This window comes from Taurulus bubalis, assembly GCF_910589615.1.
Source record: "Taurulus bubalis genome assembly, chromosome: 12".
Taxonomy (NCBI): Eukaryota; Metazoa; Chordata; class Actinopteri; order Perciformes; family Cottidae; genus Taurulus; species Taurulus bubalis.
Window position 1 is genome coordinate 19,114,124 of NC_136600.1, and position 14,875 is coordinate 19,128,998.

Consider the following 14,875-nt stretch of genomic DNA (forward strand, 5'->3'; position numbering starts at 1 on the left):
CAGTTGATTAGTTAATGATGATTGATTTCATCTACAATTATTTTGATAATGAAATAATGCAATTGTTACGGCCATTTTGCTGAGTCTTTTCTGATTTTTTACAAACAAAACAATCAATCCATAAATGCAGAAAATAATCTGGAGATGAATCCGTTTTATAGTTTTATATGTGATTATTATATACGAAAAATATGCTCCACCTCAACCAACTAAAACAATACAATTTTGCTTTTACATTAATGAATGAGTTTTAATAATCTAATTATATATATATATATATATATATATATATATATATATATATATATATATATATATATATATATATATATCATTTTAAATCACAGCGGCAATTTCTCTGCATTGTACACTTTTACTTTCTACACACTTTTACATTTTCCTGCCACGTATATACTTTAAGCTACATTGTCAGTTCAGGACTTGTACTTGTAATTGAGTATTATTACTTTTACTTAAGTGAAGGATTTAGGTCAAACGTTTATAATGTTTTGTTTTTTTCTTCCCCTGCATATTTCCTGTGCTATGCGCGCGCCCTACATCGGCAGCGCGCGCGGTGAAGGGGCGGGGCCGCGCAGTGTCAGCGCAGGGATGAGAAACTTGTCCCGGATATTTACCTAACAATACCTGGCTCTTCCGACTCGCCCCGTACCGAGGAATATGATCCGTCTTTGAAGCGGGACGACTGAGGTACACATATCGTTTTTTTAAAATCTTTTAAACATTCTCTTCCCAAAAAGCAGTCACTTGGCCAAGTTGTTGTTACGAGGATCGCTGTGGTTGGAGGAAAGTTTGCCAGGGAAGTGGTCCTCCTTTTGGGTGTCGGTTAGCTGTAGAAAACTTCAGGTTGTCAACAGGTTCCTTGTCGGCGCAGTGGTCAAAGTACAGTGAGGTTGCAGCATAGTTCATTATCGACAGATAGTCGGACAATATAAATATGTGCCTAATACACTGAGATAGGACCTATTTGTTATTTGGTATGTGTACATTTGGCAAAGCAGTAGAGGCCATCAATGCTAGTTGTTTCTATGCCGTACAGCGTGCACTTTTAACTTGTACAGATACGTCTATGGCAGAAAATGCGTGTAAAAGTCAGATAACTATTGTATTTCTTAATCTGTAGCTGTCATGTTGACATAGACATAGATTGCCAGATGCAAAACACCCAGTGAGGTCATACGTCTCCACATCACGATGATGTTTTTAAATGTAGCATTCACTTGTAAATTCATTAGAGGCCTGCCTGTGAGAGGTGCAATTATTAACAAGTCACCAAACTGGGAACAGCTCGCTTTTAATATATTCAGAGTGTGTCACTGTGTTCAAACATTAACTCAAACACTGTGTGTCTTTTCAGAATCAGTGTGAGGCAGGCTGGTCTGGGTCCATTAATCATTCACCTGCAAACCAAGACCGGACACATGTAGGTACACACACTTGCATGCACATATATGCACACACACACACACACACACACACACACACACACACACACACACACACACACACACACACACAAACACACACGCTCATATATTGATTTAGGTATTGTCAAAGCCGGGGTAAGTTATTAGCTTTGAGCATGTATTAGTAGTGCATGCATGTATGTGTGTGTGTGTGTGTGTGTGTGTGTGTGTGTGTGTGTGTGTGTGTGTTTTTGGTCCTGCTGCGTACATTGCTCCCAGAGGCTGGTCTGAGATCAGTCTTAGTGTAGTGTAGATGGGCGTATTCAACTGAGAAAATGTTTAACATTCTTATCATTCAGCTAACTGTGTAAGGCGGGGAGACGCAGCAGGGGGAGCAGCAGGGAGAGGGAAGAGACATGTTCAGACCCAGGCCGAAATAATAAGGAATTACACACACACACTCAAACAGTCACTCCTCCGCATTCACGCTGCATTACTCACTGCAGCTCAGTGCTCTATAGAGCACACATATTACTCATCACCCAATGTCATCCTGAGGGAGGTGCATTTGAAGACAACAGCCTGGAAACATCACACACTGTTTTTGTGATTGTGTGTATGTGTGTGTGTGTGTGTGTTTCCAGGTCCCCGTTCAGCGACGAGCTGAGGGCAGGCTTTTTGTCTTGAGAGGGAGGCAGAGTTACCGTAGTAACAGACATGCCAAAACCGGAACTGCTCTGCCTAGTTCAGCTACTGGACGGCACTATCGAGACCTTCAGAGTCAGCGTGCGTAAAACACACAGACATATTTCCTGTCTGTCGTTGAAGAGATCATATGTTATTCCAATCTGTTTCTGTGCTCTGCTAATGATCATAACATCAGTGCATGATACAGTGACCGACGACTCTTTCATATTCCCATTGAGCAGCATCTCTTGTTTAACTCCATGACCTTGATTTGAAGTCACGCTCACCTACTGCATCTTACAGAGCTCGTCACACTTTGAGCCTTTAGCATCCGCAGTATACTCACACACACTGACAAGCATAAATGCACACACATGCAGGCAATCACAAAGACTGCTTTCTAGGACAGCAGCTGTGCAGCATCTTTATGTGTGCAGAAAGCGCTGCGATTGTTTACAATATTAAGTCTCCACTATGACACTAAAACATAAAAAATAACACACTTCTGGGGGATGCATGGCCCATTTAAACAGATCGTCACCCGGATTGTGTGTCCACACGCACATTGAACATTTTATGTGTTTCCTGCTGCAAGAACCTACTGTTCGCCACAGTTTACAGTAAACACGGTCCTCTTGTTATGTGAATGTGCTTCATATAACAAAAAGTGTGGAGAAAATGCAGATGAGCTGCATGTTTTTCCTCAGAGTGATTAATAGTTAAGTGTTTTTCACCTGGATATATGCATTATTAATTTTTTGTCTAATATACAACCAATTTTAATATTTAAAATAAACAAAGAGAAACTCACGGATTAAATCAAAGTATCCCTGTCTATATATGAGGCACAACTGCAACATATGGCACAGTGTTTATACATGTACAAATAAGCAACGGGTAAATGTCAGTAAAAAAATGTTGGCTGATATTAATGTTTGTTTGTTGTTTCCATCTTTCAGAAGCAGGATGAAGGTGTGGTTCTGTTGGACCAAGTATGCGACCACCTGGGCCTGCAGGAGAGGCAGCTCTTCAGTCTGCAGATCAGAGAATCCAGCACAGCCATCGCCTCAGTCACAGCCAACACACACTCTCCTGTGAGCTCACTGTTCATCTGCTCAGCATTTCGGCTGGGAATGTAACATATTTCACTCGCTGATTGCTGTTTAGACAATGATAACCGCAGGGTATGCTTCCATAAATGCTTTTCTTTAGCCTCACTTAGCCGCCATTATACTTAATGAATTTCTTTCTCTCAGAGATGGTTGGAGCCTGAGAAACCCTTGAAGAAGCAGATAAAAGGTATCTGTCTTTTTCCCGCTTCAGGGAATTCACTGTTTTTTTTTATGGAGTTATTTCTCCAGACAAGTATATATATATTTTTATAGTATATATAGATTTTATATATAGAGATTTTATATATATATATATATATATATATATATATATATATATATATATATATATATATATATATATATATATATATATATATATATATATATATATGTATGTATGTATGTATTACAATACATTTATAGATAGGGGTGTAGAAGAGAAGAGTATTAAGGTGGACCTGCAACTACAGATATATACTGTTTCTCTGCAGGTCTTGCATCTCCCTTTTATGTGAACTTCAGAGTACGATTCTTCATGTCTGATCCTAACTCTCTGCAGCATGAACAGACAAGGTTAGTATATGTGCCTCTCAGTTATCTGTGTTTTTGCAACAGTCATATTTCACTAGATATCGATCTAGAGAAGTTGTTTGACTCACAAAGATACCTTTCGGTTAGGAATATGGAAAATTGTGTAAAGTTCCTCTTGTCTCGTACCTGCAGGCACCTGTACTTCCTCCAGATCAGGAGTGACATTAGAGAAGGACGGTTAGTGACACACAAACTCAACCGCTCTTCCCCCCTGTGCACAGTATGCGTTTAGCCAATACAATGTGTAATCATGGGGTGTGATTGCAGGTTGCAGTGCCCGCTGAGTGCAGCTGTAGTGTTGGCCTCTTACGCCGTGCAGTGTAAGTCCTATCTCTTCCTCGAGAAGCAAATGATTAATGACTTAATAATAACTGAGTAAGTAATTAGTGCTGTTGAGGATGCTCTCAATGAGCAGCAGCTCTCTAACAGTACCCCAGATGTCACTGGTGAATGTTTGCATCTGGTGATTTGTCGATGCTCAGTGTCTCTTTCCATCGCCTGCAGCGGAGATGGGGGATCACTGTCCATCTCGACTCCCCGGTTACCTCTCCAAAAGCTTCTTCATTCCTGAGCAGGATGAAGACTTCCTGTCTAAAGTGGAGGATCTTCATCCACAGCACAAGTAATACAGGCAGTTTCATTACATCTAGTTTCCACTGACAAAAAACAAGTTTGTTGTGCAGTTGGTTCCTGGTGATGTATGTGACTCTGTGTATGTGTTTGTGTCTCAGGGGGCTGAAGCAGAGCGAGGCCGAGCTGTGTTTCCTCAACACAGCTCGGACGCTGGAGCTGTATGGGGTGGAGCTGCATGCTGCCATGGTAGAGCGACTCCCTCGCATTAAACAGTCATGTAATTCCTCTTTATTCCCCTCATGTATGACTTTTTTTTGTCATTTCCTCGTCGTCTCCCAGGACACCAATGACGCCCCTCTGAAAGTGGGTTTGGCCTCCAGTGGTGTTGCAATATTCTGCAATATGATTTGCTCCAGTTTCTTCCCCTGGTGAGTGATGACGACGTTAATTACATTTCTTTGTTCTTGTATTTCTTTTTTTTTCTTCAACCATTTTCCTTCTTCACATGTAGGGGAAACATCATCAAGATTTCATTCAAGAGGAAACGCTTTCTCATACATCTGAAACGTAAACATGTGAGTCACTCTATCATTTATTTATTCTTTATAGCTCGGAAAAAATTGTTGCTTTTTATTGCGCTACACACCTGGCTGATGGCACCATGGAAAGTTTGGAGTTAACACCATTTTTTGAGCTGAAATTATAGCTAAATTTAGGACTTTCATTTTTTTATTTTTTTTTATTCACAAGCTTGTCATGGTCTACATAGAGTATAGCATTGATTTGAATGGTTCATATCCACGCTTTATATGTGTGACTGTTGAAGTTTGATTAATCATAATAGCGCCATCAATTTGATCTAAATGTTTAATTATATCTAAATGTTTAAAACTCACATATATGATATCAGCATACTGAGAACTAGTATGAATATAGTGCGGTCTAAATGGTTTAACATATAACCTGCTTTATTTAGAAAGGATCAAAGTCTCTTTGTAAAAAAAAAAAACTACTAAGAGTCATAGCAGGTGTGTGGAAAGGCTGTGATAGCCATGACGGGGCAAGGCTGCTTGGGCTGTGATAGAAGGAGTGAGCTGTGCTGGGCGCGACAGGAGAAGTATTTGAACTCCCACTAGAAAGATGTTACTCAGGGGAAAGAGCTGACTATGACAAACTGGTCCATGCGAACAAGCATACGAACATCCCTCACACCCACATGACAGGGAACGTGACACACTCTGTGATACACTGGGTTGAATTAAAAAATATTGAAGACATTGACAAAAAATATTGAAAACATTGACGATGTCAGCCACACTGTATAAGACTATGTATATGATGTCTATTGCATCAAAACTCTGTTTAATGCCAGTCCTGTCTTCAAAGATCATCATGACACCAATAGGTGTTAACTATAGAACAAGAATAGCAATGGAGCAGTAGTTTAGACTTCATCAACTGGCCCAGTCAGAATTGCTTTTATCCGTCAAGACAAGTAATAAATCATTCAAACAAAATGTAAAAAGAAGAGAAGAGATGTGACCTTGAATATTAGAGTTGCAAAGAACTCCAACCGTATGAAGCATTATAAAAAAATCTCTGTATATTGCAGGGGGAGACCCAGGATTGTGAGGTGTCTCTGGTTCTGCCCTGTTCCAAGACCTGTAAGAACCTGTGGAGGTCCAGTGTGGATCATCACTCCTTCTTCTGCTCCAACCGGATGGTCAGGAGCTCCAAACACAACAACAGTACAGTTCAGTCCTACAGAAAGTTGATAACACAACACCTGGGACTTGGCAACAGTAAAACTGAGAGGTGAGTATTGCCTTTTACATATATATTTGCATGTATATTCTTGTCATGAATACTGAAAAGTTTATTTCCCCTTCCTATTCACAGTGGTCCAGTGTGCCAGCGTGTTGTGGGGGGGATGGTATGGAACCCAGTCCTGCAGAGGTCGTTTTCATCGGAGTATCTTGAAACCAAGAGCCTGCCCTCTAGATCGCCCCCTAACACCCCCAACTGGTACGACCACAACGTTATGTTCTCAGTCCATCCAGCGTCTCTTTTCCATTTTTTTTAAACTCGGATCATATGATTGGATAAAATCGTACACTTGCCGGGTTTTTCCTGGTGTGTCTCTTCAACAGGCGAAGTCCTCGAGTTCGCCATGGCATCCGTAAACCTCGCCCATCCTCAGTTGAACTGATCAATGACATGAAAGACATGTCGGAGGGGGAGGACGTCTTCTACACATACAGGGCGTCTGTGAGCAGCAGCAAGGACAGTGAGGGAGACACTTCACCGCATCCGTAAGTATGAGTTAGAGGAACGTGTCTACTTCTGAGGAGCTCTTAAACTCTCTCTCAATTCATTGGGCCGTGATGATATAATAGGACTGTCAGTTTAATCATTTTCACACCGACGTTGCAATCAGATTTAGTGCAATTTTTGTATGGGAAAAGCTGCAATTGTAATTACAGCATTAGTGACAGCTGTTTATATCAAATTTAGCTAGTTAATGTTAATGCAGTAGACCAGAGATTTTAAGCACCGCTTTGTATGATTTTGATGTCTGGATGTTAGGAAAGCTGGAAGGTTGTTACATTTGTGATAACTGGTACGTAAGTTATCATGGTAATATACTATGTAGACCGCCAAATAGTCAAAAAGTATCAATTAAATAAGTCAAGCAGGCCAAACGTGTGTTGTTATGAAAATATTATGAATTGTATCACATCTGAAAGTCATCTGTTAACCTGCAAATCTCTATTTCATCTCTTTCTCTTACAGCCAGCTGACAGACGAGGCTTTGTTACGAAACGACGACAGTATTGGAGAGGAGGATGGTGACCACAGCTCACACCACTACGATAAGGTCCGTTATGTCCCCATCAACTCGAAAAAAAGTGATTTACTGTATATCCATCACTGTCTCTATTGATTCTGAGTACTTGTGTGTATGCAGGGTGCTCTTGGCGATGGTGACTTGATGCTCTTATGTATTGCCCCCGATCATGACGGCAAGTTTGGCTTCAATGTTAAAGTGGGTCTCTCTCTTACACTTTTTGTGTGTCTCTTACCTTCAAGTGTGGCAGGCAATGTTTTATGTTATTTACACACGTTATGTTCGAGTTGTCACTCCTCCGCTTTTGCTCCATTTAATTTCCCAACTCCTCCTAGGGTGGAGTGGACCAGAAGATGCCTCTCGCCATATCCCACATTAAACCCGACTCTCCGGTAAGAACCAACTCGGGTGTGTTTGTGTTTTTGAAAGCGTGGTGTCAAAATAACTTTATGATGAAATGTAAACACAATATGGATTGATGAATATATATGAAAAAGAGCTGTAACAACAATGTATATGTGTATATGTGACTAATTGTGTCATTCATTTGTCAAGATAAACCTTTTAGTTTTGGACTGTTGGCCGGACAAAACGTCACTTTTGGCTTACGATATTGTACGATATTGTAAACATTTTCCACCACTAGATTAATTGATGCTAAAAATGGGGAAACATCTTTGTATAGCCTGAACGACACTGTAGACCGATACAGATATCGATGTTTGATAGTTTAAAGATATTGATAACGATATATTGGCCAATGGTAATTAGAAATTAAAAAAATCAATAAAATATCTTGATTCGCAATTACTAGATATATTTTTTGATAAATCCTGAAGAGACATTTTTTAGTGGAAACATCAACTTGACAGTGCTCTCTGGTGGACAAGCTATGTACTGGTGACGTTTTACTATGTACTAGTAAGTTTTATCGTCTCTAGACTGCAATTTCTTGTTTCTAATCTGCCAACATATACACTGATATTGGTGTATAATAAACTCATATCAGCCGATATATCGGTTTACCTCTAGGCCCGAGACTGAAAGACAGATTTCGTGTGGAGATGTCAGCTTTGTGTTGTTTGTAGGCAGGTCGATGTGAGCCCAAACTCCTGGAGGGAGACCTGTTGGTGCTCATCAACGGCCGAGACATTTCTGAACACACACATGATCAGGTTGTCATGTTCATACGAGCCAGCAGAGAGTCGCACTCCAGAGAGCTGGCCTTGCTCATCAGACGTAAAGGTAGGTGTGTGTGTGTGTGTGTGTGTGTGTGTGTCAGAGAGACAAAACTGCTGAAGCAGCATGTGATATAAGAGTGCACACTGTCTGTCTTATTTCTATGAATATTTATCACCGCCTTGAACCGTCCTTGCATTCCAGGTCCTGGCCGGGTGGCACCCCTGCTGCAGTTACATCCCACCCTCACGCTCACCGGCCAATCACAGGGAGACAAGCTGTCAACTGGCCAGTCGGAGCGGGTCACGACAGTCGGGGAATCGATGAGACAGCTGGAGAGAGGAATACAGTCCGGCACCCTCTGTTTCCATTTTGAGGTATTTAAAAGGAGGGGGGAGAACATGTATTTAATAGGGTAATTATAAGCCAAATCCCAAAAATGACATCTTTTCTTTTAAGCAGGCTTGAATAACATAGTTATTTTGGATCATGAGCCTGTTTTGTGGACAGATCACCATCACCGGCCTGTAATTTGCAGTTTTTGTTTGTGTATGTTTCTGTGTGTGTTTACGTGCAAAGCGTGTGTTTGTATGCTTGTAATTCCTAGAATTTATACAGGAGGAAGCCTGGTCTGTCACTAAACTGTGCTCGGCTGCCTGAGAACATGGACAAGAATCGATACAAGGATGTTTTACCTTGTAAGTGCTGCTTATTCTGATTATGTGTGCGTCTGTGCAATGCTATTCGCCCTCCCGCAGCTCTTATAGTTACCTTTCTAACCTTGATCTGAAAGCTCACTGCTGTAGCACCTCGTGGAATTTAATTGGTTGCGCCTGTGGTGCTTCTAAGGCTCTATTGTGACCCTCACACACTGCTGCCCTGCTCTCCTTTCAGACGATGCCACCAGAGTGGTGCTTCAGGGCACAGAGGACTACATCAACGGCAGCCACATCACGGTGCGCATCTCCTATATGAAGTGTCTCTTCCCCGTCTGACATTTAATGTAATCGTCTGTGTGTGGTGTGTGTGTTTATTGTCTGTCTCGCAGGTGGAGCCCCCCGTGTCTGGTGTGTGTTTACGTTATGTTGCGGCTCAGGGTCCATTGCCACAGACCTGCACTCACTTTTGGCAGACTGTTTGGGAGCAACAGATACACACCATCATCATGCTAACAACTCTGACAGAGAGGGGACGGGTATACACGCGTTCATACTTTTACACCGTAAACAGACACATTAGCACAGGAATGTAAAAGAGGAAACAGAAGGTGAAACACGTGATGTTACACAGCTTAATATCAACTGCAGCACTACTATTACATTATTACATGACGTTCCATGTTTTATTTGATATGTGATTACTGTAATTACAAGGTTCAGTGGTGATGTTTGCTCACAAAAAGGAATACATTGGCACAAGTGTGAGTAATTACAGGGTTTACAGTGTAGACAGCAGCTACATGTAAAGCATGAGCAGAATGGCAAAAAGAGAAATGATTTGAGGGTGAGAACTCATTCACACTGAGACAGAGGCAGCGAGGTATCAAGGTCTTGTTGAATGAAGATGTCTCAGCTGTTGCTTGGTAACCAAATGCTTTCATTAATTGATAATTTTCCTGATATTTGTCTAGTGCCTTGAGTTTCGCTCTACTTGACGATTTCACACACACACACACACACACACACAGGCAATCAGTTCACATCCTGCACTTGATGAATCAGACTTCTGGGTTGAACATACGATGCTGTTGAATATGAGTTTGATTTCATGAGAGCTGTGGCAGCAGCAGTCGTACACTGTATCCCGACTGATGACTCGTTTCCCATGTAATGTAATTTGTCGGTGATGTCATCCACTTGCAGACCAAGTGCCACCAGTACTGGCCACATCCGCCAGAAGTGAAGGATTACGGGCACATGCGGGTGAAGTGTCACTCGGAGGAGTGTAACCTGGCGTATGTGACGCGGAAATTCACTCTGACACACACAAAGGTACAGTAGCAACTGATTAGCCAATCAACAGAGAATTGATTGGCAACTATTTTGATAATCAAAAAATCATTTACATTACTTTTAAAGTACAAAATCACTTGTTTAATCTTCTCAAATGTGTAAATGTGCTGCTTTTCCTTGTTTTAATATCATAGTAATTTCAAAATGTGGAGGTTTTGGACATTTGGTCAGACAAAACAAGACCAGCTTGAGCTCTTACGTATGACACTATGATGTTTTTTATTATTATTTATGAACAGTTTGTAGTATTTTGAAGTATCTATTGGCAAAAATCTATTGCCTGAAATTCACACCTGCTTCCAAATCCCCATGAAACCTGAGTAAAGCACAATCATGGTCACATGATCACAACACAGCGCTTTTCTATTTGTATGTTTGTAGTGACATGTCCTATATTTGTCCCATATGTCACATAACAGAGTTCACCACGGGCAGCAAACCACAGCCAACCATACAGTCGCCTCCATATGGTTGGCATGGTCTGTGTGTGTGTGTGTGTGTGTGGGTGGGTGGGCCTGTGCGTGTTGGTGTGTTTGAACTGCGTGTAGGTGGGCAAGTGTTTCTGAGAGGTTAATCAAAATAAGTTTAAAACACTGAATATGGTAGATAATCTGATTTAAATTAGCGGTTTTCCAAATTGACTTCTGGGGGGCAAATAGGTAAATAAACAGATAATGCTCAAGGAGGCATGAAGTATGACATCACACACATGCTCACACAGATACTGCTGTGTGAGCCCATCTGTTCCTCTGGCGGAGCGAGTTAATCCCTGCATGGAGTCACAGGCCACATGACTGTTATAAACTCTAAACTCAGCCATTCTCCTCGCCACCTGTTTTCATCTTTCCGTGTCCCACTCCACTTCCTAATCTCAGTATCACCTGCTGGTCACGTGCAGGTTTGTTCTCAACGGCTCTGTGTCTCCGCTCCACACTTCTGTTTTATCACATGCTGAATATTGTGTTATAATAGAAACTGAGTGTTTAAGCCTATAAAACTCAGAGTTTGTCTCATGTGGGTGATATATTTCTCAAAGGTTACATGTCTCTGATTATCTACCTTTCTTTTTCGTGTGCGTGTGTGTGTGTGTCAGCGGGGAGAGGAACGTGCAGTCACACATCTGCAGTATGTGGCGTGGCCCGACCACGGCGTACCCGATGATCCTTCAGACTTCCTGCTGTTCATCAGCTCGGTCAGGGAGAGGAGGAGAGGTGAAGAGCCTCTAATGGTACACTGCAGGTAACACACACACACACACTCTCTTGCCCCCCCCCCCCCCCCCATTCCCCCACACACGTACTGTACCTGCCTCTACTATACGCTTAATGCTTTGTTTGTTTTTAATTTTAGCGCTGGGATTGGACGGACAGGTGTTCTGATCACCATGGAAACGGCTCTGACTTTGTTGGATGTGGCTCGGCCGGTGTTCCCGCTGGACATTGTCAAAACATTGAGAGATCAGCGAGCCATGATGATTCAGACTACGGTACGGAGAAGCAGAACAAGGATTTCTGCCCCAGTGATCGTTCTCTCCTTTATTCAATTCTTCATCTTGGTCGCCTGTCGCTTGAGAGAAGTTAAAGCTGTCTTTAATATTCAGTCTGTTTTAGTTTGTTTTATAGGAATATCTGGCTTGACATAAGGTGGGATGTAACCACAGAGAACAGTATCATTTGTTGAGAAGAGCTCTTTAAAATGCTCAGTTGACAGAAGAGTGCAAGTAAATATCATGTCAAAGCTTTTGGGGTTTCCTTTACACATTTCATCCAACATCTTAGCCACATGCTTTCTATTGGCTCAATAAAGGCTGTTTAAATGCATGTATTAATTTAAAAAAAATAAAATGTTGGCTTTCATATTTAATTAGGCACACTGCAATTAGTTTGAAATGTCAGAAATTTGGTTTAATGGAGTTGAATCTTGTGGAAAATGTAAAGATCCGTTGAATGCTAAGAGTTTCTATAAAATAAATACCATGTAAAGGGAGAGGACGGAATTAGTGCACAGTAAAGTGGGCCAATGTTTTTGACAACTGCGAGGGCCTGTCAGCTTTAACCTTCTTTAATTCCCAGAAACGTGGCCTCCACAGTTTTATACTGATGGCAGAGGAGCTGGCAGGCTGAGGTTGGAAGCCTTGTTCTGTGGCACCTCAGCGGTATTTGTCGAAGGAGAGGAAAGTGTTACTCATTGCTTTGATGGGAGGTAGTGCTGTGAATATGGCAGCCCTCCAGTCACAAGCCCGCTTCAAGGCCACTGCTGCCACCACTATAACCCTTATTTTGAAAGGCGATCCAGTCCCTGAGGCTTCTTCTCTTTGACGTATTTGTGCTGATGGAACGTTTCCTCAGGTTTCCCCTCTTATGTTTTCTGTCCCTGACAGTGATGGAAAACATGCAGGACAAACCTACAAGTTAAGAAGACATATGTTTAAGATAAGGCTGGCATTATTCTACAACGTGTTAGTCTCTTAACACTTTACAGCTTTCTTACCCTGTCTCTCTTCCTTACACTCTGCCACAAGCCTGTTGGCTGTCGAAAATGGGTCACAAATACACAGTTGACAATCGCACCACTCAGTAGCTGTTTTGGAGCTTTCAATTATATCATGCATTCTTCCTGAACAGATGGACAGATTTAGTTCCAGCAGCATGCTTGTGTGGATGGAAGTGTTGGTCAACCACTGAAATATCTCAACAACTGATTTGCCATGAAATTTTGTACAGACAGTCACAATTTCAATGTAACTACTCCTGCTGACGTTTGTAATTTGTAATCATTTCTCTCTAGCGCCACCATCAAGTTCACATTTTGAGTGAAATTGTTGGAACAACTGTTGGATGGATTACTGTGACATTTTGGCCCATGGATTTATTTTTATATATAGCACCAAACATTTAGTTTTACAATACTAGAGTATCGGCAAAAGCAAAGACATTTCCATCAACCTCAGCTGTGCTCTGTGTTTAGTGCTAATTATAAAATGCTAACATGCTAAAATAAGATATTGATAATTGTAAACATTATACCTGCTCAATAGCAGCATGTTAGCATGATGCCGTTAGCATATAGCTAACAGAGCAGCTTGCTCTTGATCTGTGTTGATAAAAAATAAAAAATTGGCTAACACAGCTGGGTGCTGCAGCTTTTAGAAAATGCTACTCAAACTGCAGCAAAAACAAGCTTCATCAGGCTCTTGGTTTCATCACAAGGGTTTTTGGACTACTCCTTGTTGTATAACAGCTAGTAACACTTTGTTTGTTGTGTGTTTCAGTGCCAGTTTCAGTTTGTGTGTAAGGCCACTCTCCGAGTCTACAAAGGGGAACAAGAGGGATCTACAGCACAGTAGCCCAAATCAGCAACAGGACCAGAACAGACACACTTAGCCTCATCTCATTGTGGGCGACTGCCACAGAGGGACTATAACAGATTAACCTCTGCCGCTGCCTGTGGGACTGGTGCACAGACTGGATAATGAGAGTATAACCAGCTTCCGAGCACAGCTGTCTGCGATCTGTGTAGCCTAGATTCAATGTGAGAGTATGAATCTTACACCTAGTTGGCCTTAGTGTTTGCTGATAGTGCATTAAGCATGTAGAGGCTGTGGTCTCCATAGAGACTGATGTAAAACTGATGCGAGCTGCTAATTTCTGTCCAAGAGATCCCGCAGGAGTGTTGCCTCTACTTATTTAGCTATGCGTGCCTTAGACTGACGCTTCCCAGTCGATGAATCGAACGGGGCGGCAAAGGGAGACCAGGATCAATATAATCTGTAGTTTATCTGTGTGTCCAAAGACGAAGAGCGAGGCCGGCTTTAGATCACAACAGCAGATACTGAAAGGTCACGATGGTGCAGCACCGCACGCCAGAAGAGCACCGAACCCGACTGTTCACCACTCTTAAATTATTAAAACACTAAATAAACATACTGATTTATTCTCACGTGTCAGGTCTGTCATTTCCTCTGATAGTGAATGTTATGAATTAGATCATTAAATGAGGATCATTTTATGTTTAGGCTCTAAAGGCTCTGCAGTCTTTTTTTTTATATTTCCATGCGGAATGAAGCTGCTCATTGAAGTGAAGAGTAGTCTGCTCATTTCACCTTCAGCTGACTTCCTCTAAAGCTGGCGTCATGTCAGTGAAACTATCTCAGCATCGCAAATCAGCCTGATGTGTGTCTGGCAAGGGCAAAATATTGTTTAAAAAAAAAAATGGCACCACGACTAAATGTAATATGCAAGAATTTCAGTATCTCTGCATGTTTACAATTATAATTCAGTGTTATTAGATTTGTGCTTCTGTCGTACTTTTTGCAGTATATTGCAGACATGAAGAGTTGGCATGTAATTTACAACGTACCAACTGAATCCCAAAAAGTATGATGTCATTATTTCACTTATATGTTATGCTAATCTGCAGGTGTGTGTAGTTTATTTGTATATGTAT

General features: G+C 41.5%; 1 protein-coding gene across 1 annotated transcript; it reads left to right on the top strand.

The window, feature by feature from the left end:
• The first annotated feature begins 597 nt into the window (after positions 1-597).
• Positions 598-14,357, top strand: ptpn3 (protein tyrosine phosphatase non-receptor type 3). Its single transcript, XM_079227925.1, has 27 exons — positions 598-708; positions 1,376-1,441; positions 2,069-2,210; positions 3,071-3,205; positions 3,368-3,410; positions 3,718-3,799; positions 3,950-3,994; positions 4,085-4,137; positions 4,322-4,439; positions 4,549-4,636; positions 4,730-4,818; positions 4,902-4,965; positions 6,003-6,205; positions 6,290-6,415; positions 6,541-6,702; positions 7,184-7,268; positions 7,359-7,436; positions 7,574-7,630; positions 8,327-8,483; positions 8,622-8,794; positions 9,025-9,115; positions 9,312-9,373; positions 9,466-9,612; positions 10,280-10,408; positions 11,523-11,668; positions 11,780-11,915; positions 13,701-14,357. Exons 3-27 carry the CDS (start codon positions 2,142-2,144, stop codon positions 13,773-13,775), a joined length of 2,613 nt encoding a protein of 870 aa, XP_079084051.1. The 5' UTR covers positions 598-708; positions 1,376-1,441; positions 2,069-2,141; the 3' UTR covers positions 13,776-14,357.
• Positions 14,358-14,875: the final 518 nt, after the last annotated feature.

Bases quoted from the DNA above. Each gene is read 5' to 3' on its own strand.
- ptpn3 (XM_079227925.1), top strand. From the start codon at position 2,142: ATGCCAAAACCGGAACTGCTCTGCCTAGTTCAGCTACTGGACGGCACT. The intron at 2,211-3,070 runs GTGCGTAAAACA...TCCATCTTTCAG, and splicing joins TCGAGACCTTCAGAGTCAGC to AAGCAGGATGAAGGTGTGGT. The intron at 7,631-8,326 runs GTAAGAACCAAC...TGTTGTTTGTAG, and splicing joins ACATTAAACCCGACTCTCCG to GCAGGTCGATGTGAGCCCAA.